The sequence below is a fragment of the Antennarius striatus genome, chromosome 12 (genome assembly GCF_040054535.1).
Source record: "Antennarius striatus isolate MH-2024 chromosome 12, ASM4005453v1, whole genome shotgun sequence".
In the NCBI taxonomy this organism is placed as follows: Eukaryota; Metazoa; Chordata; class Actinopteri; order Lophiiformes; family Antennariidae; genus Antennarius; species Antennarius striatus.
In genome coordinates this window covers 17,748,858-17,774,476 of record NC_090787.1, presented here as the reverse complement: position 1 = coordinate 17,774,476, position 25,619 = coordinate 17,748,858, and the positions used below count along the sequence as shown (strand labels likewise).

At 40.6% G+C, this 25,619-nt stretch overlaps 4 protein-coding genes across 14 annotated transcripts in view; 1 reads left to right on the top strand and 3 right to left on the bottom strand.

Moving 5' to 3' along the window:
* LOC137605521 (mucin-2) overlaps window positions 1–7,331 on the top strand; it is a 38,093-nt gene extending 30,762 nt beyond the window's left edge. For 6 of the 10 annotated variants that reach the window (XM_068330246.1, XM_068330253.1, XM_068330252.1 and 3 more), the window contains 10 exons: window positions 1,015–1,077; window positions 2,326–2,448; window positions 2,704–2,793; window positions 2,933–3,142; window positions 3,415–3,520; window positions 4,264–4,343; window positions 4,930–4,959; window positions 5,087–5,245; window positions 6,000–6,122; window positions 6,201–7,331. In XM_068330246.1, coding sequence (XP_068186347.1) covers window positions 1,015–1,077; window positions 2,326–2,448; window positions 2,704–2,793; window positions 2,933–3,142; window positions 3,415–3,520; window positions 4,264–4,343; window positions 4,930–4,959; window positions 5,087–5,245; window positions 6,000–6,122; window positions 6,201–6,316 — 1,100 coding nt within the window. In that variant the 3' untranslated portion in view covers window positions 6,317–7,331. Of the gene's footprint in view, window positions 1–1,014; window positions 1,078–2,325; window positions 2,449–2,703; window positions 2,794–2,932; window positions 3,148–3,385; window positions 3,521–4,263; window positions 4,344–4,549; window positions 4,835–4,929; window positions 4,960–5,086; window positions 5,246–5,999; window positions 6,123–6,200 lie in introns of those variants that run through there. The other 4 variants (XR_011037753.1, XM_068330254.1, XM_068330255.1 and 1 more) reach the window with 4 other exon arrangements.
* A 707-nt stretch (window positions 7,332–8,038) lies between these two features.
* tfg (trafficking from ER to golgi regulator) lies at window positions 8,039–18,310 on the bottom strand. Of its 2 annotated transcripts, none has more exons than XM_068329843.1 (8): window positions 18,170–18,310; window positions 16,213–16,426; window positions 15,905–15,988; window positions 12,891–13,037; window positions 11,622–11,789; window positions 11,375–11,521; window positions 9,350–9,445; window positions 8,039–9,227 (listed from the first exon to the last, which is right to left on the bottom strand). In XM_068329843.1, exons 2-8 carry the CDS (start codon window positions 16,394–16,396, stop codon window positions 8,824–8,826), a joined length of 1,230 nt encoding a protein of 409 aa, XP_068185944.1. In that variant the 5' UTR covers window positions 16,397–16,426; window positions 18,170–18,310; the 3' UTR covers window positions 8,039–8,823. The 2 variants fall into 2 exon arrangements, with proteins under 2 accessions (XP_068185944.1, XP_068185945.1); XM_068329844.1 differs by having other exon boundaries at window positions 11,622–11,783.
* Window positions 18,311–19,675: 1,365 nt separating this feature from the next.
* Window positions 19,676–20,894, bottom strand: jagn1a (jagunal homolog 1a). The gene is given in 4 exon segments (XM_068330057.1): window positions 19,676–19,881; window positions 19,884–20,146; window positions 20,250–20,359; window positions 20,822–20,894. Coding segments are annotated over 3 exon segments (567 nt in total). The 5' UTR covers window positions 20,348–20,359; window positions 20,822–20,894.
* Window positions 20,895–22,922: 2,028 nt separating this feature from the next.
* Window positions 22,923–25,568, bottom strand: col8a1a (collagen, type VIII, alpha 1a). The gene is made up of 2 exons (XM_068329768.1): window positions 25,274–25,568; window positions 22,923–24,859 (listed from the first exon to the last, which is right to left on the bottom strand). Exons 1-2 carry the CDS (start codon window positions 25,566–25,568, stop codon window positions 22,923–22,925), a joined length of 2,232 nt encoding a protein of 743 aa, XP_068185869.1.
* Window positions 25,569–25,619: the final 51 nt, after the last annotated feature.

Below are 25,619 nucleotides of genomic sequence, written 5' to 3'. Positions count from 1 at the left end.
GTCATATTATGTGGCTTTACGCATGCACATATGTTTTCAATTAGCTTTCGGCTGTACCATGTGTGAGTCAGAGGCAATCTAGGGATGGATTCTCAGTATTAATCAGTGAGACTTGTTGGCAGATGTTTCGGTTTGTCTTGATATCATCAACTCTTCTCTTGGGATATCAGTGATTTATGCAGACCAAGACAAGGTCAACCCTAGGAATAAACAAATACAAGAGAAATTTCTCTCTTTTTTTTTGGCCACAATCATTGGAGATTTACAGAATATTTTCAATAGAATGACCATTAATGCATCTCTGAGATAAGGACATTATTAATGGTGATAGGAGTGGATGTTCTGTAAGTGAATCACAACAGTTTAAATAGATTATCTCCAAGAAACTAAGATATGAAACATGTAAAGAGCACTTAGTGTGTCAAACCTCCAACACCGTCGCAACTTCCTCTATCACGTCAAGGAAGTTTACGCTTTTATAACTTTTCATTGTGGGAGAAACCTTGGGTTGAGAAATCTTAGTTTGGATCCAAAAATGTGTTTAGGGGTATATTTTCAAAATATAAAAAGGAATTTTTTTTTTTGGGTGGAGGGTAATTAAAATTATAAAAACTCATTGGACGTTACTCTTCTATTTATTTACTAAAGATTTCAGATTCCTTGGTTATTCCTCTGGGACCTGAGTATTTACACTGCTAGTTCATGGTTTCATGGGTACTAAACTATTGACATGGTTTTCATTTGTCACAGAAAATGATATTGCTTTGTGGCAACACTTCACAAAGCCTCTTTACATCATTTCACATGCAATCTGCTCAGCTTTCAAACGCATTATTGTTTCTTGTTTTACAACAATTTTCCCTCCTAAAATCTCCCTATTTTGGATTTTTAAACTTGCTTTAATCATTATTTCCTTATTTATGAACTAGTTGAGAATCAACTGCAGTGCTGACCATCTGTTCTCCGTCAAAGTGATTGTTGACATGGATTCATGTTTCCAACAATTCCCTGCAGTTCTGTATCCTCCTGTGCCTGCCAACAATGGACGTAACCTGGTGGAGGAACACAGTGATCAAGGTTAGGCCAACAGTGATGACCACACTGAGATCTGAACAAAGCTGCTCACACAACACATTAAGAAAAGACTTGACTTTAAGAGGTTCTAACTACAGTGGTTCTCAAATATTTTAAAAAATTCAAGTAGCAGCAATAATTGGGCATTTTGTACCAAAATCATATTCACTTTCTTGTTGAGAGTTAGATAAAAATATTGACAGGAATGTGTGCATGATGAATAGGAATTTGCAAAATGGCACTGGTTATCTGTTTAACTTAGCATAAGATTTGAGGCAGGAAGATGCAGGTTACCTGACTGTCCAAAGGTTATAAAATCCTTCATGCAACAAGTGAAAGTCATGATATAGTATGCTCGCAGTTTAATACTCATTAGACGGACTTTGTTGCTTTGGGACAAAATCAGGCTGGTAGTTAATCTCTAGCTCTAGATATTATACTAAGCTTAGCCAAGAAGCTGCTTCCTGTAGTTTCATAATTATATGATTGTTGTAAAAATCTTAACTAACTCTCGCCAGGAAAGTGAATAAATCATATTTCCCAAAATGTCAAACTTTTCCCCAAAGTAAGTTTGAACACAAAGACTACCAAGACTTTCTTTTCTACATCAGTGAACCTGAAGCGAACGCTTTTAATCTACTTTTGACAGGGTTCCTCATTGAGTGGCACTTGTTTTCTGTCTGTCTAATTTGTGTATCATTCATGCTTTAAATTTGTTTTTGTCTTGATGAAGCATGAAATCATTGTGATTTGTTTACTGGACCCATATAAATCAATTTATTGAATTGTAGTTCCTCAGAACATTTTTCCACAAGGTCAAGTTTCAGTTGCAAAGCTTTTGCACCATTGCAGTTTGGGAACCAATGTCTTATCAGCACAGATGTGCTTAGATTTCCAATTAAAAAGCATGCAAATAAATATAGTGTATACTTGAGGCAAACAGAATCTTTATGTCATCTTTATGCTACAGCTTTAATACATTTACGTACTTATATAAAACCCTTTGTCGTTAATACTTGGCTCTTAACATCCGTGATGTCAGTAGTTATTTTTGTAGACCTATTCCCCTTTAATGAGCCGAAGAAATATTACAAGTAACAAGCGAACTCTGATCTTTCAGCAGCCTGGAAAAAGATTCTGTGTTTCTCCGGTGAAGATGGCCAGAACAGATGGATCACAACTGTTTATGAGCTTGAGTCAGTTGAAGAGGGTGATGAACTAATCACTCCTCCTCTTGCTCTCTGTCCTCAGATAAACTCACGGACAAGAAACAGGGCGATAAGGAGTCCATCTTGAAGCCATTTGTTCTGGTCACAGCCAAGCCAAAGCAAGAGCGCCAACAGAAGACAACCACCCCTACCCCAGCAATAAACAGTGAGAGTGACCCAACCTTTCATGTATTTTAGGAGATAGTTTTGACTGTGATTATAATAAAACTGTCATTCCTAAAATGAGAAATTGAGATTTGATTGAAATAGTGTTTGATTTTGTAATGGTATTAGTGAGGAAGCCGCAGGATAGAAGGATGAAAACGCTCAAGCACAGGCCAGAGCAGGTGTTTGGGTTAGAGTTAGCTCGCAGCGACTCCATCAAACTAGCTTCACCTCCTTTCTCCTGGTTCCTTTCCAGGCAGCCCTTTTGACATGAGTGAAAACGGCTCGATATTCAGTACGGTGCCCACGTCAGACATAGACATCATGGGCAAGAAGCGCTTTGTAGGTAAGAATTCGTCAAGGCCGGTTGTCATCTAAAGAAAGACCCACATCCTCATGAAAAACAGAAGCTCTCTGACGACACTCTTCAGTACCGCGGGTATGCGTAAATGAATGACAGCTGCTGTTACTGTTCCCTTCTACAGCTCCACATGTGATCTACAAGACGGATAAAAAGCCAGATGAGCCGTGCTCTATCACCTCTTCCCTCAGCTATTTCACTGAAGAGGAGGGCAATGATTTGAATGTCACCAGTCCCCCCCGCATACCTCCCTCCAACGTCACCGTGGTTACCGTGGAGGGCTGCTCTTCTTTCGTCATTATTGACTGGGAGAAATCTGACAATGAAACTAAAGGTATGGTACGTAATTATGATATTTGACTGTTTTAGAGTGTTATATAAGTAGATATAGATATAAGACAAGTATAAGACACAACTGTGATGTGACCATTTGTGAGAGCAAGCTGTACAGATATGAATGAAACCACTTTGTGAGCCATACAGGTATATCATGTTGGGATGCTTCAGAAACCTTTAATATTCACACCTCAAGTTCTCATATCAACAACAGCGTTGAAATATGGATTAATGTTATTAGATGGACTGACATCCTGGCTCCTTTGTCAGAATATGACGTCGTATCCACCACCAAGGGACCCGATGGAGAGGAGGTGTCTGTTGTGACGACCAACCAAACACACACAGCAGTAGAGAATCTCAAACCAGAAAGCAGGTATGTGATGCTGACAATAAAAGAAATCTTGTGGAAAATGGAACACCAACCTAAATAACATTTATACTGAGTATTGTCAAGATAAATTCATTTATATATTCAGAATATAAAAGTATGGAGTGTGATCTGGTACTTGGAAAGGTGGCAGTTCACTTCCTGAGCCACTACCGAGGTGCCCTTGAGCAAGGCAAGACCCCCAGAAGCTGTACGTTGGGTGCTATATAGCTGCCCAACGCTCTACCATTATCCTCTACTAATTTGCATGCTTGCAGCCCCCTTGTGTGTGTGTGCGTGTGTGTATGTGTGTGTGTGTGTGTGTGTGTGTGTGTGTGTGTGTGTGTGTGTCCTGTTCATATGTGTGTGTGGATTTATAAGAGTGGAAAAAATACTTTCCCTATGGGGATTAATATAGTATAAAGAGATATTTCAAATTGCAAGTTTCCTACACATTATGGGCTTTGGTTAAGAGGAAACAGGCCAGTGGACACTGCAGAGATATCTTTAGATTTACTTGTTCTCTTCCAGCCTCTGCAGTAAATCATTTTGAGCATACAGAACTAACAAAGCTGCGCAACATATCAGAAAGTCTGGGATATGACAGGTTAATTGATTCTCTAATTAGATCTGTTCAGATTAATGACAATATTATATTTCCCAGTTCTAAAGATGGGTGAAATTTAGACTGAAAATACTTGAAAGCTTGCAAGACATCTTTCATCCCTTTGTTCTCTGTTTTATTTCAGTTACGAATTTCAAGTAACACCAAAGAATGAGCTGGGAACCGGTCCCTCCAGTGATCCTGTGTCTTTCAACACAGAATCAGGCAAGGTTTACAAACCATTTACTGTTAAAGTCTACAAACTGACATGTTTGCACTGACTGAAGAGGTTAATTTGTTGCATGATGTTACCACTGTGTGTGTGCCGCTAATGATCAGGACGTGATTAGTACTGCTTTGTATCTCTGAAGGAGGTCTATTAATCGGTTGTCTAATGATTTCAACATGGGTCTGACTGATTAACACTCCAGGGGCTCTTCATCTCACCAGATGTCCTCTGAGGCTCATTTTATTAGTGGCGTATCATCCACCTGGCAACCGGAGTCCTCTGAACAAACCAAAATGTCACCCATCATTAAGTGCAACCGGGATTTGCTCCAGCCGCCTGCAACCCTACGCAGGATAAACGGTTGCAGAATAAGAATGACTGAATGAATGAAGTGTCGCCCTGAGCTGATAAAACACCATGGGGAGAGGCTTTGCCAACTTGTCCTCCTGTTCTTGCTCCTGCTCCTGTTTGTACTGAATCAAAAAGAATGTAAAAATGAGCTCTGAATTGGTTCATTTTATATACTTTGCTTATGATTTGTTGTTTTATCAATGATTTTCACTCCCAACTTTCTCCATGCAGCGGATCCGCGAGTCAGTGAACAAGTTACAAGTAAATATTGTTTTTTTTAAGTATCTTTTAGCAAAATTTTTGAGTGTTAAACTGTCAATAGCACAAATACATAGATTATAGCCACTTCAATACTTTCATTTATTTACTTTTAATGAATTCTTGACAGGCAAAGCTGCCATCTGGAGTGGGTTCACGTTTCAGCCTGATGCCTACTCTGAATGCAATGGGATGATGTTTGTGAAGAGAACGTGGTACCGAAAGTTTGTGGGAATCCAGCTCTGCAACTCCCTGAGATATCAGATCTACCTGAGTGACTCTCTAAATGGTAATTTTACACTGAGCTAGAGGGGCATTCAGAGAGCGTACAACTCTGCAGAGGCCAATAGTACACTCTTCTCTGATATGCAAGTAGACCATTGCGTTTCCCAGAGTAGCCCCATTATAATTAGAATTACATTAAATTATGGATTAGTGTAGTTAAAGCCTCAAAACAACCTCTTAATGAGTCATCAGAAATATCTGCATAGAATTCCTGTGTACTCATATTTCCTTCATTATTATTTCACTGAATGGGAGACATTTCATGGGTGACGGCTTCTTTCTTGTCCCCTTTTATGTGTTTTAAACTGTTTGCTAAAAAATAGAGGGCTATTTTGGGGGTAAATATATGACCATTAAAGAATTAAAATTTATTAAGGTTTTAAGACACAGAGGAGATACTGACATGTCCTGTCAGACCACATGAAAGTGCTGCCACAACAGCGCTGACACACACGGGAAGTTTGGAGGTTTTCTGGAACAAAAAACATTCATTCTTTACAGTGGGCCTCCTTCACTGATGCATCAACACATTCTGGGTTATAAACACTGAGTGATGGATGAGCTATTTCAGCATAGAACTGATCTTTTTATTGCCTTGCTCCTGTGATCACCAGTAATAGTATTAAACTGGTGTCTCAACTTTGGTCAGTAACCTCCAATAACTTCAATTCCTGATGGAAGCTACATGACATGTGATAGTTGTTTTCTGTCAAGCTGAATATGATTTCACACCCATTCTGGTTTTGCTTTGTCTGCAGGGAAGTTCCACAACATTGGAGATCTGTCAGGGTACGGTGAGGACCACTGCCAGTTTGTGGACTCCCATCTGGATGGTCGGACTGGTATCCATACGCCTGTTGAAGACTTACCAAGCATTAAGGGTACTTTAAGATATCCACCGACCATTTCATATCAGTAGTTTTGTTTATTCTCTTTTTTCTGATGCTTCTTCACAACAGGGTTTTACAGGGCGTCGAGGCACGAACCCGTCACCTTTGGAGAAATTGGAGGGGCAACGCGTATTCCATACGTAGGATGGTATGAGTGTGGAAAATCCATTCCTGGGAAGTGGTAAGACCCCACAAGGCTGTCCAGGAAAGATGAATTCCTCTCTACTGGGGAACAAGAAGATGCTTGACTTTGTCTGAAAGAGGGTGGGTCTTTCTTCCATGTTACCATGGATACTGTACGCGAGGTCTGTCTGTTTCAACACAGCCAACACTCCCAGATCTGAACCTGAACAAGACTTAGAGTTGAGAACATTTGTAACTTAGATGTTCCTTTCAGTATTTATATCACAAATGTCACAACAGACAAAAGAATGCAGAATTTTGTGCGAAACAAAATGCTGAATACAGTATAATCATGAAGAAAATGTTGGGAAGCTGGCTCCCAAGGTGTAATAACTTGTGTGATATTATTTATCAAAGGGATTCTTACTGAATATGCTGATTGTGCTCTGCATTTTGAGATGAGAAAGAACAAATTGTTCTAAATGCTTGCATGTTGGTGAGCAAACACTGCCCAGTGTACAGAGAGGGGCCCATCATCATGTCATTGTACATTTGGATGATATAAAACACAAGTACACACAGACATGCAGAATCGACCTTCTGCTGGCCTTAAGGGATCATTAGCAGTTGCAGTTTGCACAGCATTAAACTTCTCATATTTGTATATTGTGTAAAAGACCATTTGTGAACCAGGGATCATGTAGTTCCATATATTTTGGGAAAAAGAATTGAAGTTTTAGCTTGATTGTTCCATTGTAAGGCAGCCAAAGCTCAATCCCAAAGTTTTTTTGGGATAAATTGTAAACATAGGATTTATGTATTTGTGACGCTTGTGCAGCCTTGATATATTTAATTAAAGATATAAACACATTTCTTAAATTTATAAACTCCAGCTTCAATGTGGAGATTGCATATGCAAAAAACATGTTTTTGTGTTCAGATTTCCCACAAAAATGTACAGTGTAAAAGCTATAAATGAGAAAAGAGAAAAATGAAGTGTTTTTCGCATCTGTCAGTATTGTGGAATATTTTTGATGTACCATGTATGTTTTCAGAAATAAAATGTAAATTTGTTTACCGATGTTTTTTCAATTGACTTCATGAAAAAGTTTGACTTGTTATAAAACCTTTGCTTAATCCCGTTCTTCCAAAGATGATTTACATTAACATATCTATCTCTATGGAAAATATGAAGCAGAGTGATTTAACTTTGAACAAAGTCTGGAAATCTGGAAGCAGCAAATCAAACTCGAGAGCCAGGCTAATCATTTTCCTATTTTCATTCTTAACACATAGTTGGTTGATATCAGTCTCTGTAATGAAGCTGAAAGCAAAGCGAATCTGCCAAAAAAGATGAATAAGGAATAGCGGACAGTAACTGTTTTGTGTTTAAATTCTGATGCAAATTTTCTGGAATACAAAGACACGTTGCTGAAACGGACCCATCAGAAGACTGACTTCAGCCTGGCAGACCAGGTTAAGAGCAACAGCAAATATACAAATCCAAACTTATCGTTAACAAAGCATGTGTGCCCGATTCTTCTCACTTAAAGAGACAAGTTGACATGAATGATTAGCCATATACTTGCATGTCACATGCCAAACCAACCACAACCCACCGGGAGGAAAATCAAATGGGAAAATGAGGGATGAGGAGAGAAGCCAACCTTAACAGAGACGTGAACTCAGAAACCACAGACAGAGAGAAAGAGAGAGTGAAAGAAGGCAGAGTCAAGCCAAGAGCAACTCAACATTAGGAAAACAAGCTAAAAATGGACTCCAACTGGGTCTCAATCATTTATTAGGTTCAAGAAAAAAGATGTTACAGTTTATACATAAACAACTAAACTCACTTAAAGGTGGAATCAATTCATTAGTAAAAACCAGTGATAGAATAAAAAGGAATAGCAAGCTTGACTGGAGGTGATATAAGTAGTAAATAAACTATACCTTCATCATCTCTGATCTGTGATCTACACCTCCCACAATTCTTCACTTAGTGTTCCCAACATGGGGTAGTTCCATCAAACACGTCATTATTACCAAAGTGTTGGTGAAATTAAAACAAAGGAAGAGAGAAAATCAGACAACATGAGGGCCGGTAACGTTTCATTCAGCGTCTGTGCACAGCAGCAAACTAAGCCGATGCGGATGCAGATCTTTCTCACAAAATGAAGTGTTACCATTAAAATAACAATAGACAGCTTGTGCAACAGCCTGTTCTTGTCTTCCGTATGAGATCGTACAGACTGGGTATACTTTTACTAGAAAGACATGATGGGGCGGAGCAGACGTTGGTGGTGGCGACGAGAAGAGGGGAAAAATAACACGAGGAATGGACACCGGGGGGCAGAACAGAGCGGCATGTTGTCGAGACAGCATTCAAACACGAACCATCAGACAGGGGGAGGGGGGGGGGGGTTCTGCTTTCATATTTGGACTTGATATTTGTATGAAGGTGGATGCAGAGCAGATTATTTTTCTTGCATTCACACCAAACAGTTGGAGCCACATAGAGAGGAGGGGTGTCGAGGGCAGTGTGAGGATCCATAACATCCACTGTCCTCTTTTACCGGTATCCAGGACCCGGCTGAGCGTAGCCCTGGCCGTACGGGGGCCGGTTACGGGCATACGGGTTTGCAGCTCCTGGTGGAGGGGTGACGGTGCTGCCAGGAGGCGGGGTGTATCCAGGTCGGGGTTGGTATCCTGAACCCGGCTGAGAGCTGGGAGGCATGCTGTAGTTGGCAGGTTGGGAGCCCTGGGAGGTATAGTTTTGAGGAGGAAAGGTTCCCGGTGGATACTGCTGGGCTCCCTGAGACGGATGGGGCTGCTGCTGGCCACCCTGGAAACCTGGAGCAGGGGCCGGGCCTGGTGCCGGAGCCTGGGAGGTGGGAGGGGGGTAGTTCTGAAATTGTTGCTGCTGCTGCGGCTGCGGCGGGCCAGGCTGAGGGGCTCCGGCCTGAGTGTTGTATCCTACAGAGAGGGGGGAGGACAAGAAGGACTCGCTTAAAGTCAGGCAAGAGAGGACCGGGAGCCACCTTAATTCACAACACACGTCTTTATTCTATTTAATACCCCACCAGGTTTACTCTTACCAGGATACTGCATTCCGTACTGCTGCTGCTGGGGCGGGCCACCTGGTTGCTGAGGTGGGTATCCCCCAGGAGCCTGGTACTGCTGGTACACCTGACCTGAGGGTACAGGAACACAAGAACCACTAAATGTAACAGCCAATAACCAATAAGAAGCAGAGTTACTCATATTCAGGGGCCCATAGCGAAAATATAAACTTAATTATCCACATTAATGCGGATCCCAAATATTACAGTTGTGTACTATTTTTCTGAGCTTCATGCAAATCGAAATCCAGTGTACCACGGAGTAAAGTAACATTCAATCTCATAGCTTTTTTTCAGATCAGGCGACTATCCAGGACGCATGAAGTAAATGATTGGAAATTGAGTGTCTATCGTCATGGAGACGCTTGTATATTAGATAGAAACACAGAGCAGTCTCAACATCTGCACCCACTAGAATGAAAGTGATCAACACCAGAAGCTGAACGTGTCCACGGAGGTAAGAGCAGTAAGAACTGCCTCGGGGCTAGAAAGCAGCATGCAGGGGTAACAAGTACAAGATGCAGCCGTTGAACGGAGGCTGACGTGTTCTAATAGCCTCACGTCAGGGCAAACTGCCTTCATCAGGACACGGATTTGTCCTTCGGACAGACCAGTGTGTGTTTGGAGGCAGTGACTACATTCTATTACCCCTGACTGTCCAGACTGCGTACGTGCTCATAGACAGGATGGCCTCCATTGCCTCTGAAATACTTTCAATGATTTGCCATCAACGGTTTTTCTTCCACACGGTAACCTCCAGATATCCAAGGATGTCTGAAGCATTATGTTACGCTTATTGACATCGGAGCAGCATGACATGTAATCCGTGATAGCTTACTTAAAAGTGATGTCATTGCACATATTTTCTATGTTTCCAAAACATGGGAACTTTTTTCTTTCCTTGTTATTCAGGTTTTCCACTGAATGCCTGAATACAAATGCAAAGACTTGGCAAACTGGTGTTTTCCATTAACATGGTTTAGCTCTTCTTCTTCCTGGCATATAAAATGGGGTGACGACGTGTGAAGAGCGCATGACGAGAGAAGGTACAATCATAAATGATTCATTTGGCTTTTTTTTTTAAACACTGGTAAAACTGGCACTGATATTGACACTTGATAATTAGTGGGAGTTTAACAAAGGCAAAGGATTGTGTGATGGAGCCAGGAGTGGCTGCTGGACCCACAGAACAGAGGATCAGGGGATTCATTTCACTCCAGTGGAGGTAAGAGGTCGGCTGTGAGCCTGCTGAGCTCACTGGACAAACAAACGGCTGGGGTCTCACAGAAAAGAAAAAAAAAAAAGATGGGAAAATGATGTTGATTGGAACAAAGAGACCGTTGGCTGTAGCTCTACTGACCTCTGAGCATGCCTCAGGAAGGAGTCATGAGAATAAGGTCCAATTCTTAAATAAACATTTCACACCAAACGCACATCTGCCCATCTGATACAGAGATTTCTTCATGTGTGAGAGGTTCGCTACGACATGTTTTGTAGCAACAGATACTTTTCTTTCGCAGATGTAAACTCGCTGAGGTTTCACAAGCATGTTGTTGTCATCTTTAAACGCATTTTCTCACCAGCATTCTCATTCTTTGATCTCTGTCTGCTTTATATAAATGCAAAATTAGACTCTTGTTATACAGGATGGAATTATTAAGTTTTGATCACAGTTGAGATTGAAGTCATCCTAACCTTCAATTATTGGGAATTGGAGATTGAAGCATTTAATCTGCTTCAATCTGCAACACATGTCAGTGGTCATGTTTTTTTCCCACCATTAATGTGAATGAAAGCATTATTGTTAAATCAGGTAGTCAACTTCCTGTGGTCACTCTTAAACACAAACACACACACACACACACAGACAGACACACAGACAGACACACACACACACACACACACACACACACACACACACAAATCTGTTTTCACTGTGTGTGTCTCTGTTCACCAGTTATGTGCTGTATAGCGACTATCTGGGGATTTTATGTGTCTTACCATCCATACCAGCTGGGTGTCCCTGCTGCACCCCTGGATAGGGAGCCTGTGGCTGGGGGGGCACTACTGGCTGAGGGGGTGCAGATGAGGAGGAGGTAATGCTGTCAGGTGTTCCTGAGCGGTCCTCTGGTGCAACAGCTGGAGGAGCTACAGAGAGGGAGACACAGAAGACACATGAATTCTGTTATGACTGAAACACAAACATCAACATGGTTTCACTTTTCTGCAGGCGAACGTCGTTCAGTACCCGGGGCCTGGTCCTCGCTCAGGCCAAAAGCAGAGATGACATTCTTGTTGACCTCATCCTGGTTTTTCAAGGGGTCAAAGGCTGACATGCTGGCTGCGCTGACTGGGGTGGCCTGTTTGTTAGTGGGGTCTGAAGCCACCACTTTTCCTTCACGTCCATCCACTGATTCTTAAAAACATCAGCAGCAGAGACACAGACAAAACGTAACAATGATACACTATTATTAAAAGATTTGTCATGAGAAAAATTTCCAGTAGAGGGTTCTGAAACACGGACCTGCCCCTCATGAAAGACATTGATTTTGTCTCTGCAGATGAGTAAAAAAATCATTTTGTTTGCACAGGCGTTGTCCATGTTGTTCTTCTACTCGAAACACATAAAGGTATGCACTTGTCCATTCAGTGAATTACATACAGCAGGTCATCAGTAGTGTACACGTGTCCACAGTGAAGTCAGACAGAATATATGTTGCTGAATGTAATTAATGTTGCAAATAGAGTATATAAATCCAGAAATCCCTTCACATAAAATAAATTAATAAATTATTCCCAAATTAACTGACACAGAAAATCTGTCTCAGCCTCGTGTCATCATCTCTGTGGATCTTACAATCGTTAGAGCGATTGTGTGGAATGTGAACAACTGTTATTTGTTGAAGGGGCCATGTGACTCCCATCAGAGGGATGGAGATAACTAAGAGAGAACGTCAGCAATATCTCAAACAAAAAAATCCATCAAACATGTGGACATAGCATGAGGGAACACATGCCACTGTCTTAGGAATAAATTCAGAACTTTAAATTGTTGGTAAACAGGATTCAAAGATGAAAAGTAATTTCATCTTATATTTAGATGTTGGAGTTTTCAGTCATTTATCAGGAATCAGACGTTCTTGTATAAAAAAAATGCACAAATACATTTTTTGACGCAACACAAACACGCAAACATTATTACTGGGCATGAATTTTAACAGATTCTAAACTTTGAGGCCATCAGTGTTAGACAGTTTAAAGGTTTATTTACAATGATTTTAAATAATGACTTATTTTAACATAAAATAGGCCAACCACTTTGACATGGATACAAAATGTTCTTTTAGAACTAAGACTTAAATACATACTGAACATGACATTTTGCTGCTACACTATAAGCATGTCATATTTCCTATTACCACTCTATAACATTCACAACACGTGTGGATTATGATATATGTCTGATAAGATAATATTTAGTGCCAGCACTGTGATGCAGGTGTGTGAATGTGTTTACCACTATCTGGTGCTGTGGCAGACAGACCAGGCTCTGTGGGGGGCTCCAGGCTGTCCAGGAGGTTGTTGACTTTATTCCTGAGCTCGATGAGCTCCCTGCGCAGGTACTTCACCTGACTGGACTCCAAAGGCCGCGGCTGACCATTCACTGTCGGGAAGATACCACATACGACACTGAATTAAGAATCTTTTTTAAAAAATTCCATTCTTGATCTAGCATCTTGACTTGACTGGTCCTTGTTCTTTGTTTTTGAGAGCCTTACACTTCCAGGATATAGTATTAGTACGGAACAGCTGACAATAAACTACAACCATGCAGAGGCATGTTGATTTTATACTGAAAAAAAAATTAAATGTTCTATTATGACATTAATTCCTTTGGGAAATTATGGGAAATAAAGCTAAGTTTAAAAGTGTTAAAGTAGGTCATTAATATAAAATAACACTATATTATACAGTAACATCTGTTACAGTAAAACAAATAGACTGGAAGCTTGAATGGGTCAGTTTGTTGTTCATTCATTTTCATTCATTCATTTTCTACTGCTTCATCCGCCGCAGCGGGTCACGGGGAGCTGGAGCCTAACTCAGCTGACACAGGGCGTGAGGCGGGGGACACTCCGGGCACGACGCCAGTGCACCGCAGAGCCACACAAAGACGAACAACCATGCACACACACACTCACTCACTCCTACGGGCAATTTGGGACCGGCCAATCAACCTCAAGCGCATGCTTTTGGAGATGGGAGGAAGCCGGAGAACCCGAAGAGAACAAACGCAGACATGGGGAGAACATGCAAACTCCGCACAGAGTGGGACTCGAACTCGGACCTGCCGTGAGGCGACAGCGCTACCCACTGCGCTACCGTGCCGCCCAGTTTGTTGTTCAGTAGAAGCTGTTTATACTTCAATGAATAGGAATACATTATGATGATCTGTTGCTATTCTGCTGGCTCCACACTGTTGATACTTGAGTTTAAAGGCGTCACTGATCACATGACTGAATCCATTAAGACACTCACAATCAGCTTCATAATCACACACTGACAATTAGGCATTCAATGAACAACAAAGCCTGTAAACGCCGAGCAAAAGGTCACTGATGTGTCACGATTGCTGAACAAAGGAGAAGTTCTGGCATCATGCAGCCAAACTGTTGATAAGAAAGGAAGTAATCACAATCAAGACAGTAGAGTGACCTGCCTCACATGGGTCACTCTACTGTCTTTTGGTTTTTTATCTTTGCAGTAAACATAAGTTTGCATTGAGGGTAGAAATTCCACCGCACAAGAAGTATTGTAGGAATTAAAAACGGCAGGCATTCCTCTGTCACACACATTTCTTTGTTTGAGTGCTGCAGAGATGTATGGTGTCATGAGGCTCCTCCAACACATGTCCAAGAACACAGACTCCACATGATAGAAAACGCAATAGAAAACATCACGTCATTACAGACTCGAGTAGAGTGAGTTCCTGTATTTATAATTTTATAGCAAGTATGGAATTTTGCATCTAAATTTGATGAATTGATTTGTAACATGCTACTCGGGATGGAGAATTCTCCAAAACACAATTTGGTCTATCCAGCTTCTTAACATAAGGATGCTGTCCAGGCTTTAAAAGAAAAGCATTTAAGAGAAACACAATTCATTGACAAAAACAAAAACACATGTAATGTAAAAAAGGCCTGCCAGGAGATAGAATCAGTGAAAACACAATGTTGTATTTTGACATTGTAAGATTGAGATCATGCTGCGTATATGGCTTTATAAGGGCACGTAGTTTTTAACCATGATTGAAACTAAACTCTCCCAGATGGTATGTCAGATGAGCAGGGCTCAACATTAAGGTTTACCCTCTTGAAAGGGGCAAGCAAATTTTGTGGGAGTGATCCATCTGGCATTTTATCATCACTGTTGAAAGGTCCACATGTGGAGTACCACTTGGGCACATGTGCAAAATGACGCATGCAAGCATTTCATCCTGGAGATGGGAGTTTATTTGGGTGAGGATAGATTACATGAACTAAACACATCCATTAAATGACCACTCCGTTTTAGTCCATACGTGAGCTCACTAGCTGCCATTGATACCTATAGACGACAATCACGTTTTTCAAAGTGGAGAACTGAGGGACAGTCTGGCAGAGCTCATCAGTGAAAATCAGACTTCTAATCATGAAATTTAGCGTCATGAAGACTGATCCAGTTACGGAACAAAGGATGAGGAAGACGAGAAGATGTGGCAGCTCAAGATGCAACAAAGTTTGCGTATGTCAGAGCTCACCTGCGAGCCAACACGGTTTGGCTCTGAGCGCAGTGATCGGTCAAGAACAGATAGAAAACACCGATAAATGTGTGGAGCGAAGGAGATCAGTTGGTACAAAGTGACGGCAGCCATTAAGCATTATTTGTATTAATTTGTAAAATTATCAAAACTTTAAAAAAAACAAAAAACACCTATAACAAATGTTGTGGTTGTTGTTCACAATACTAGGATGAGGCAAACCAATTAGGGAATTTAATTAAGTCTCTTGTACTTGATGTCACTGCCACAGGGCTAATCTCCTGTGTTGATTTAACCGGGCTGGGACAAATTTAACATTAAAATTAGGAACCAGTATAACTGGCACAAAAAGAATTTAAATATATCAGTCTATGCCCAATGTTTCATGTGTCTGATGCTCCAAAAACACAATAATGTCACTTCAAGTTTTCCAGAAAGGGGCCAGTTGAGATAGGCTCCAGCTCTTCGGTGGATTACGCGGAAGAAAATGGATGGATGGATGGATGGGCGGGTGCAGACCACGTAGATTTGAAGAGATGAGCTGATGTGTTTTGTCTGAAACATAAGCTGGACTGCCCTCCGGTGACGGGTTACTGCAACAGCTGATGAGAGACGACCTAGTCTACACTTCTCCATGTTGTCACAGGATTTAAGTAAATATCTAAAATGTATGGATTCCTTTTTAATGTTGATAAAAAGGCAAAAAGATAAATGATTCAATATCTTACCAAACAAAGTCAGTTTGAGTATTCTACTGCACTGGATGGCAAAAGATAAGTCGGAGCTGTCAAAAATAGTGATCAGGTCATCATCTAGAAAGAGGGAAGAGATCACATTATTCATTGTAAGGGAAATGTTTTCTAACAAAGTACATTTGTAAAGAATGACCAAAAAACATTTAGCGGAAGGACATGGTTAAGTAGTAATATGACTTTTTAAATAATTAGCATGTGCGTCATGAACAAACAAGCTTACAAAAAAAAAAAAGACTTTCATTGGTAAAACAAATTAGGATTGATGGTGTGTCCCTACTTACCTTCATCCTTGTATTTGATGGTAACTTCGTCATTGCTTTGCAGCTTTCCCCTGAAGACACGCTGCATCATGAGCACCAGCTCATCATAAGTAATGTCTTCATTATGAATAGGGATGCGTCTGATGTCGTCACCCAACTGGGCTTTGATGATGAGCTTCCCGCTCAGGTCCAGCTGGCCGTTCATGGTGCCGTCTGACCTCTTCTGCTCCCAACACTTCACACATAAGAGGACAGATAGCTTTAAAAAACAACTGTCTGAATAACATGCCTGTTTTTCTAGCTTTTCTTCTCTCATTCTTAATGAAGAAAAATGAAATTTTTTAAACCATATATTAGTAAAAGAAGTATGGCTTTAATTCTAAGAATTGACAATAAAAATGTTGAATGCTACTTCAACTACAAAATTGTGGTTGATGGTCACTTAAATGTGCATTTTACATTTAGAATAATGTTGGGGCATTAAATAAATCAATATAATCAAAATTCATTTATAATTACAATTTAACCAAGACATCATTAGAATGGATCTGTGAAAATAGAATGACGCTCTGGGGAAAATATTGGCTAACAAGGTTATTTATAACGTAAATGTAGTTACTATATTTAAAAAAAATTCTACAGGTTCAATTCATCTAGCAACTCTTCCATGATGGGAGAGCTTCTGCAGCTTCTTAAAAATGTTATGTTATTATAATACTTACGAAAACAGAACTTCTTTTTTACTAATCCAAAAGTTTCCTTCAATTTAGGAACGACATTAACCATAAAAAATTGTAATCTGATAATATAATCTAAATTCAATGATGAAGATACAGATGGTACATGACACACAGTTCAACTTAAATTGCAGGGTTTAAGGGCTATATATTAATCAACGGAAGGGTTACAGCCTTCCGTGTTACCGTTTAACTTCTGGTCTAAAATATCAATCAATCGTTCTGATAAGTGAAATAAAGTATCAACCCATGTTAAGATTCTACTTAAAAATATGTCAAGTGATTATTTGCAGTACTTGCTAAGATGGTGAAACTATCTATATGTGCTCAGAATGCAAATACCGTAACTGTTACTGTCATTCATATGAATGGGTGCGCGTCGGCTCCGAGTCACTGGACGTGCGGAGTACTGGTTTGATAACAACATAATGACGTTACTTGTTGATGATCTGGCCTATACATTATGACGTCACAACCATGCATGTCATTTCAGAAAAACTACGGGTTTGACTGTGTTGGGCAGATGAGTAATTGGCTGGATGCTAGGGATTGGGTGGTAGCTAACGTTTAGGATTTAGCTGAAGTTTTATTTACTGGGGGAAACATTTTAATTTCCATTCTACCTCTCTACCAAATGATCGGCTGCTGCATTCGAATTAAATGAGTAATGTCTTAAAAAGAGTCCAGATTACGTTATTTGTATAAGAAGATCAATCGCAGTCATCTGTCAGTGGCCCAATAACAGGAATCTGTGGACTGCTAACGTTTGCTAGGCCTGTTTATGCTTTCAGTCAATGTCAACAACGTAAACTAAAATATACCGAATAAAAATTAATGACGTGCTTGGGTAATTTCAGTTAGCTACCGTTATTAACGTTAATGTCACCTAATAACAATCATAAAGCAAAAAGCGGTTTCCTGTGCTACGTTCTCTTAACTTGTGATAGCAATGGTACCATAAATTCAGTTAAACAAACCTTATTTTAATTCAGACACAGTTAACATATTAAGTTATTGTTTAAAAAAGACAAAAATGAAAATATATGTTTTTTAACTTGAATAAAAAAGCGGTCTCGACCACTGAATAGACAAGCTAGTGGCACCCTGCGTAGAGGAGCAGCCCAGTTAGCGGCTAACCACTCAGCTGACTAGCGAGCACACCACCCACGTAGCGATCGAGGCTACCTGCTAAAAACAAAACAACACCTTATCTGGACTCTGAATAAAATAATGTAAATTACCCGAATCCGACAACTTGACCACGTTGTGTTTCACCGGTTTCCCCACACCGTGAGAATCAAATCAGTCGGCTAGCCTAGCCTGACCCGGGTACCAGCATCAGGAAGTGATCTCCAACCTGTGAACGTCAACCAGTACGTGGCATTCATTTCGCGCATGCGCAAACGATCAGAGACGAGGTCCACCGTTTTGAGTGACTCACTAAAGTAAATATTAACCATGAGTACATGTGGGAACATTAATTACAACATCTTTGAAACAATTATGTTTGATAGATGTTTATGAATTGTAAAAAGAGGGCTGGATACATGGCAGAGCACACATTTTATAGCACATCAAAGCAGATTCAATACATTTTCCCCTTAACACTGCATGATAGGTTCGTAAAAACCATTTCCTTAATTATACAGTAACTCCCCATTTATTGCAATCAAACAGGATGAAGGGTGGCGATATACACACTACAAGAGTTTTCCTACACTACATGGAATGATATAAAAGATAACAATACAGACAGATATTGTGATCAGACTTAACTTTAATAATAGTTTATAATTTCAAGGGAAAATGATACTGTGAGGAATTAACATTCATGTGAGTTCCAATCCCAACAAGGCAGTCAGACTGCAGCATCCCACGACACCCCTTAATTCAAAATTTTACCCAGACCTACTTGCATAGGTCCAAGATCAAAGCTAGCGCTCTGACCTACTTTTTTACTCACGCTGACCTTCTCCCTCGTCTTTCTATCTTATCTGCTTCCTGAGTGTACATAAGTTGAAATTTGACCTTGACCTAGTTTTCTCAAGGTCAAAGTCATCATCTCATTTTCATCCCCTTTGCCGCCTGAGTAATGTGCTTTTTGTTTCATCTTTCTATCTGTAACGGCTGAGAAAATATTTGGTGGACATACAGTACTAATGAATGAAAGAACGGACGAACACACGAACACTGACAATTACAATACCTCACTGCTTTGAAGTGGAATGTAATAAATATTTCAGTTTAAAATTAATAAAGTAAATATGTTCTATGTTATCTTACTAAGGAGCATAACCTTGTAGAAAAGAAACCTCTCCCCAGTTTCATAGCACAATTTCTTGGAAAATGTTAAATATGGGAACATAAATGCAATGACAAGTGTACTTGCATAGGTATGAACGTCTCTAAATCTATTCTATTAGAAATATGACATTTCCAAAGTGACAAACAACTATGACATATTTCTCTGAAGTTCAAGCTGCGGTCCACTCTCAGTCATGAGGAAGGTCCGAAATCCAATGCCATTTTTACGAATGTTCAGATGATGCAGACTTAACTAACATTTATTTCCTTTAAAGTTAAGGTGACAAAATTTTATCAGTTTGTTGCACACCTTGAATATCAGAGAACATGGGTGTCTAATGTATGATATTACAATGACAATGATTATAAATAAATAAATATTATTATTGTTATTATTATTATAAATTAAGAAAAACAAGTGTTTTGTCCAGTCACAGCTTTCTTCACTCTTTTATTTCTTCTTCTTCTCCTGAGTGGTGTTGAACCATGAGTCTAAAAGCTTTTTCATGTAATATAACTGCCAGGCGTGTACTTGAACAGCGATCACCATGATGACGTACATAACAGTCACAGCAGAGAAGCCAAAAATGAAGCGGTAGGCCTTTCCATGGCGGTAGAGCTGCTGTGCTACAGGAAACATCTCCATTCCACCATAAATCAGTGGAGCTACGGAGAACAGTCCTGCACTGATCATGGATAGGACCAGGTAACTGATATTGTTATTTGGAAGTGACAGGCTGCTGCACAGCAGTGGAAGGACGCTGAGAAGGTAGGGGTACTCCCACTGGTAAGGGATTGATACTGTGTCATGTGATACCAGGTCAAAATGGCTGACAGTCACCTGCGCAGCCACCAGGAGCCAGACCACAAGGTGGACAAGATTTAATTTCCGTACCTCCAACTTCAGTGATGCACTGTACAACAGATACCAGACAAGCATTAGTGGTATTTGCAGATGTCAGTAACATTCAGAAATATCATTCATATTTATTAATCATGATAGGAAATTGTACTTGCCTCATTTGGTAATGTGGAGCCACCCTCTCTCTGTGTTTAAATTCACTTCCATTGATACCAACACCTCCAGCACCTCTGGGACTGACACGGGATGTCATTTTGAGGGAGACCTACATGAAATACAATCCCTTTCAAAATTAAAAACTTGACAGAAAAATTAGCAAGTGCTGTATTGATTGAATTACTTGATCTTGTTTGACAACTGTGAAATGCGTTTTTCAATGTATTTTCAGCCCAAAGATCTGCTCAGATGTTGGACACAAAATGAAGCTATCAGAGGTGAGATAAAATAAATGTGTGGTGATCTAAAATAAGTCACAATGAGGGAGACATTTGTATGACTCCGATAAAAAGGTGCTAAAAATTATTTTCTGAAAATACTTCAGGCGCATAATCTCGTCTGTAGCACCGGCTAGTGCAGGTGTGTTAGCTTACGTTGCTATAGTAGCTAAACACGTTCAGCATTGCATTGAAGAAGAAAAGAACTTAATGATGGCGATAGTTTCGTTGCATCAACAAGAGATCACAACCTCTGTGACTCCACAGTTTTAAAAATTGCCATTAATACTTACAATACAGCGCACTTCCGGAGCTCCTTGTTTGAATTTGTACTGACAAAAGCTATGACAATGGATGTACGAACACTTTTGCGCATGCGCTGAGTCGACACCGAATCCTACCCACGTGATCCAGCGCAGCATCAGCATCTCCTCACCATGAACGGTCCAGCTTCAGACATGACGCCCGTTTTGAGTTTTTAAAGACAGATTTACAGCATAAATGTTACAACAGCAGTCAAAGGCATATCATACTCCACATATTTATTTATTTTACACTCTAGTTCTTTAGCAAATAAGCATAAGCCCTAATTGTTTCATGTCATACCGTCTTAACTTACCACTGGTACACTGCCTTATGTTTTAACCAGCTATATTTGGACAGGTTCCCACCCAAATAATAATTTAAAAAATTGCCCCCCATTCTCCACAGTCAATTCATCTATGTGGTTTTCAGTCATCTGCCTCATTCAGATTTTTTTACTGCCTGTCTGTGACCATAGAGACAGATTTGTCAAAAACTTTCTTAAAATATACAATATTTATTTAGAAAAAACAACAACAACATGGAAATAACAACAAATGTAAAATAATATTACTCAAAAACTTTGGTTACGATGACAATAATAGAACCATGGTTAAAAGTAGAATTATATATTCATTTTATTTAAATAGTTGGCATACTTTATGTCCATTGTCATTACATGTAAGTGATTAGCAAATAGAATTAAATGTGGTAAAATTATAATGAATTGCTGCAGCATTAAAATTCAAAACACTTAAATAGTCTGACTATCTAAACACTTAAATAGTCTGACTATTTAAGTGTTTAATTTCAAAACACCCATCCCTGATTTATTTTCTGAATATGACAAAACTCTCACTCATTTATTATTGATATCCCCACTAAACTAAAAAAGTCTCATAAACAGTAAAATGGAGTAGAAGGTAGCTGGTTGAAATATAAGTTAATAACAATTGCTCTTTAGGTGTGTTTGAATTTTCTTGTAGTGAGAAGGGTTTACTTGAAGTTTAGAGCTGATCATCTGAAAATGTTTTTAAAAAAATGTTTTGTTAAAAATGTTTTTTTTTAAAAATTGTATCGTCTATACTTCTATAATGCCATGATTCTATTAAATTCACAGAAAGGCATTGTGCAAAGTTCTATTTATATTTTGTAGTCATCATCAATGAAGTGTTGACAATTATAATACTGTAACATGCTTGTTAGTTCGTTGTATTTTTGAACAAAAATGGACATCCTGGTGAACAAAATGTTTCTTTACAGCAATACAACCACAAATGTAAATGCAAAAATAAAAGCAATAATTTTTTGATACATTCTTACTCATGGGAGCAATTTGGTCAGGAACATATATCATGAGTATTATTTAAACTGTCTGCTTCTAGATGTGAGGAAATGCCTTACCATTAGCAATTCAGTTGTCCCTAGTATATGTAAGTAATTCATATACCTTAACTATATGAATATACCTTAAATAATGTAATTTGGTTTGCTCTTACACTGTATTTTATAAATCCAGTTATTTTTTTGGTCAGAAGTACATTGTAAACAAAACCCAGCACTTTGCAGATTTGCAGAAAGATTATTTGATATACTTGTCATGATCAACAGAGATGGACAAAAAGTATATTATAAAAAGCTCTGCAAAAAAGAGAAAAATTAAACTTCCATCAAAAATGAATGCCTTTATGTGCTGTACTGTTATTCACATTCTTCACCACATGGGGCAGCTGCCAGTTTTGAGAGGTACATGAGTAAAATCTATCTGCTGTTGCAAGAGCGCAACTAAATTGTCAAATATTTCCCTTTTCATACATTGTACCTTCAAATCTGGTAAAGAGGAAATCATTCCTTTCCCAATAACATGGCTTTAGGGATATGCAGTACAAAATGCTTCTGTATTTACCAATTGTCATGTGGAGATTTTCCACAAGGTATTTTAGGTGATCTCAAATGACAATAGGAATAGATGGCTAACATTATATTAATACTGCTCAATCTAAGGTGGTTTATGAAAACTTTTTATACTATATAAAAATATGGCCCCACTTCGTTCTTGCTGAATTCCTTCTTTCCATGGAGTGTGTGGTTCTACATTGGATACAATAAAAACCCAGAAAAGGAGGAGTGCACATACTGCCCAGCATAAAGTCCTGAAGCCTGATCTGAGGGCATCTGAATATAAACAGTGTCCCCTGGCTGTAAGGGTAATACAGCACTCCCTGATGCTTGATCTAGGAAACCTTTTTTGTATTCATCATATGTATACATTACTGGCTCATTGTTCCTCATCAAAGCCACCCACACATTGGCTCCTTTGCAATGAATGTGGTAGGCAAAGTAATAAATGCCAGGCATATCACAGGTAAAAACACCAGTGTCTGGGTTGTAGTTTTGTCGGCCATTGTACAAAAGCTTGTCAAAGACAACTGGAGTGCCGACAGGTGGAAATGGAGTTGTTATCACAGCCGTAAATGCTGGCATTTCCAAACCACTGGCCCCCATGACTTCTGCCCCATGGCCTCCATACTTGCCCTTTTTACCATAAGAACCAGCCTTAACACCGTCTAGCCCAGGGCCCATTTGAGAGAGCACTCCAGTCATTTCTGGAGATTGACCAGCTTCTCCTGGTGGGCCTGGTGGTCCAGGGGGGCCAGGCCGACCAGGTTGTCCAGGTGGTCCTGATGCTCCATCTTTTCCAGGAGGTCCAATTGGACCAATAAGACCTTGAATCCCCTCACCTGCAATGCCTGGTGGACCGGGAGGACCAGTGTCTCCTTTTAGCCCTGGAAGACCAGGAGTCCCAGTTGGTCCTGCTACCCCATCCATTCCAGGAATTCCTTTTGGGCCTTGAGGCCCCATTTCACCAGGTAGTCCTCCTTGTCCCTTTGGCCCAGGAATTCCTGAAGGACCAGGGGGACCAGGTAGACCTTTATGTCCAATGTCTCCTTTGGCACCCGTCAGCCCTGGAGGGCCTCTTGGTCCTGGCTCTCCACGCTCACCAGACAGGCCATCCTTCCCAGGTATCCCAGAAGAACCAGGTTCACCCTGTGTTCCATCAGCCCCTTTAGGTCCTCCTTCTCCACAGTCCCCTTTAGGACCTGGTGCACCTAAACCTCCTGGAGGTCCAGTAGGGCCTGGTGGACCAGAGGGACCACTTGGTCCAGGGGGACCAACCATACCAGGTGGCCCTCCATAACCCTTATCTCCTTTTGGTCCTGGAAGTCCAGGTGGCCCACCCATTCCTTTATCTCCCTTTAATCCTTGTAGTCCTGGTTTCCCAAATCCAGGCAGCCCTGGCTTTCCTGGCAAACCTGGTGGCCCTGGATGACCCTTCCCACCTGGCATGCCTGGTTGTCCTGGCAGGCCATTTTGTCCTGGCTTTCCTTGACCCGGTACCCCTGGAGGGCCAGTTTGTCCTCCTTCACCAGGTGGTCCAGCTGGTCCTTGTTCACCAGGATGTCCTTTTTCTCCTGGTGGTCCCTGTGGTCCTGGTGCTCCATTTAATCCAGGTTTTCCAAAACCAGGGAGACCTCTTGGGCCAGCAGGTCCTGGAAACCCTGGGAGACCTTTGTGACCAGGCTGTCCTGGCGGGCCCATCCCCTTGTCTCCTTTGGGCCCTTGTAATCCGGGAAGCCCTGGCAGACCTTTGTGACCTGGCTCACCTTTGGAACCTGGTTGGCCTGGTAATCCCTGCACACCAGGTTTTCCTATTCCAGGTAGCCCAGGTGGCCCAGGTGGACCTGAAGGCCCTGGCTGTCCAGCTGGCCCTTCCTCACCCCTAGGGCCCATTTCTCCTGGTGGTCCAAGATCACCATTTCCTCCCGGTTTTCCTGGCAACCCAGATAAACCTGGTTTGCCCATTCCAGGCACCCCTGGTGGACCAGGAGGTCCAGGTTGTCCTACAGGTCCTGGTTGACAATCACCAGGAGGTCCAGGAGGTCCTGCAGGTCCCTCTGGGCCAGGTGGCCCGGCTGGACCTGGCTGTCCTTGAGGAAATCCCTCAGGACCACTAGGGATTGTCTGACCTGTAATGAATCACGGACACATTCAAAACAGAAATGATGAATTAGAAAATTCATGAATAAAAATATAAATATAAAAATTATAAATTAGGTTCCATAAACCTCACATTCATCCACATTAAAGTGGACAAAATCTAATAATATTCCTTCACTTCACAATTTTCAAGTAAATAAATGACTAAAAGCCAATGCAATAAAAAAATGTGTGCCCTTATTCTTGTTGGAAAAGATAATGTGATCTGCTTGCAATGTCTGAATGTATGTTCATTGAAGATTGCCAGCTTGTTGAAAATATTGATTTTTTTGTGTGTCTGTCTTGGGTCTCAGGCATCCAGGTAGAGGTAAATTAAGGTTTCAATCTACCCTAAACAAGTCCAGTTGATTCTATTTTTGCTTTTCTTGATTTTACTTCCTTACCTTTATCATGGCCACCATTGAAACCGCCCCCTTTCCGGACAACTTCTTTGCCCTTGTGCATGGGCATCTGGGGTAGCTCCTTCCTGTAGTGGGGATATTGCATATAGGGCATCTCTTTACCAAGGTACTGTTGTTGTGGAAAGCCTTCTTTGCCCACGCCCATGTGTTGGAGATGCTGCATCGGCTGGTATGGCTGAGGATGTTGCTTGTGTCCATAGTATGCACCTCCATTCACATATGTGAGAACTACAAGCTGTAGCAGTGTCACAAAAGTGGGAGCAGGGAAAGGACGCATGTCCAAGGCCTGTGTGGAATGTGGAAAAGACAAACGATGAGAGTAGTCTGT